This window comes from Calidris pugnax, unplaced genomic scaffold, assembly GCF_001431845.1.
Source record: "Calidris pugnax isolate Ruff unplaced genomic scaffold, ASM143184v1 scaffold31, whole genome shotgun sequence".
Taxonomy (NCBI): Eukaryota; Metazoa; Chordata; class Aves; order Charadriiformes; family Scolopacidae; genus Calidris; species Calidris pugnax.
Genome location: NW_015090786.1, coordinates 5,006,574 through 5,007,783, shown reverse-complemented (window position 1 = coordinate 5,007,783; position 1,210 = coordinate 5,006,574). Strand labels below are relative to the sequence as shown.

General features: G+C 56.6%; 1 protein-coding gene and 1 long non-coding RNA gene across 4 annotated transcripts in view; one reads left to right on the top strand and one right to left on the bottom strand.

Moving 5' to 3' along the window:
* LOC106902707 overlaps positions 1-1,210 on the bottom strand; it is a 29,811-nt gene that overhangs the window by 24,142 nt on the left and 4,459 nt on the right. The gene's annotated exons all lie outside the window — the stretch shown is intronic.
* BCL11A (B-cell CLL/lymphoma 11A (zinc finger protein)) overlaps positions 3-1,210 on the top strand; it is an 80,458-nt gene continuing 79,250 nt past the window's right edge. For all 3 annotated transcript variants that reach the window (XM_014966432.1, XM_014966431.1, XM_014966430.1), the window contains exon 1: positions 3-538. In XM_014966432.1, the coding sequence (XP_014821918.1) occupies positions 484-538 (55 nt within the window). In that variant the 5' untranslated portion in view covers positions 3-483. The remainder of the gene's footprint in view (positions 539-1,210) is intronic.

Here is a 1,210-nt window from a genome sequence, read left to right as displayed (position 1 = left end):
CTGTCCATTGGCTTGTCCTGCTCTCTTTTTCATGTCCAGCCCCTGATGAGTGTCCATTGGTGTTGCCTTCGCCTTCCCTCCTCCCCTCTCCCCGGCTTGCCCTGCCCATGTTTTGTATGTCTCTGTCCATCCAGGCTCCTGACGTTCAAGTTCGCAGGGACGTCACGTCCGCACTTGAACTTGCAGCTCAGGGGGGCTTTTGCCATTTTTTTCATCTCTCTCTCTCTCTCCTTCTCTCTCTCCCTCTCTCTCCCTCTCCCTCTCTCTCTCTTTTTTTTTTCCCTTGCACAAAAAAAAAAAAAAAAGCCATGACTGCTATCCCACAATTCATCTTCCCTGCGCCATCTTTGTATTATTTCTAATTTATTTTGGATGTCAAAAGACATTGATGAAGATATTTTCTCTGGAGTCTCCTTCCTCTCTAACCCGTCTCTCCCGATGTGAACCGAGCGACTCACAAGCCACCGAAGCCACCAACCCACCATGTCGCGCCGCAAGCAAGGCAAACCCCAGCACTTAAGCAAACGGGAATTTTCACGTAAGTAACCCGGAGAGCAATTTATTTAATTTCCCCTTCACGGATTTAATTTTTAATTTGAGCGAGAGCAGGGAAAAAAAAAAAAAAAGAAAAAAGAAAAAAAAAAAGTGAGAGCGAGTGAGCGAGTCGGGGAAAAAAAAATTAACTCAACGCCTGCTTGGGATTATCAGCATTCCGGTTAATTTCTCCCTCTCTAATTTAATCACCTTGATGACTTTTCTTCTCTTTCTGCCTTTGCCCCCCGCCCGCCGGCGCGCACTCCCCCTGTCTCCGCTCCGCTCCCTTCTCCCCGCTCCTCCCGCTTTCCCCGCTCTTTGGCGGCAAGAGCCGGCAGAGGTGCGGGGCTGCCGGGGGTTGAACCGCCCCGAAAGTGGAAAGAAATTCCTGCGGGAGCGGCGGGTCGGACGCCGGACACCTTGGCCGGGCGGGAGAGAGCCGCGGGCGAGCGGAGCGGGGAGAAAGTCCGGCGGCCGGAGCCCCTCGGCGGCCGGAGCCCCTCGGCTACCGGGCGGGCTCGCCCCTTCGCCTCGCCCGCCCCGCGGCACCCTCTCGGGGGAGGCGCTGGGGGGGTGTGTGTGTGTGGGGGTGTAAAACCGAGCCGGGCCGCCTTCCCTCCCTTTTGTTTCCGCCGCGGGGTGGCCGTCCCGCCGACCCCCGCCGCCCCGGGCCGGC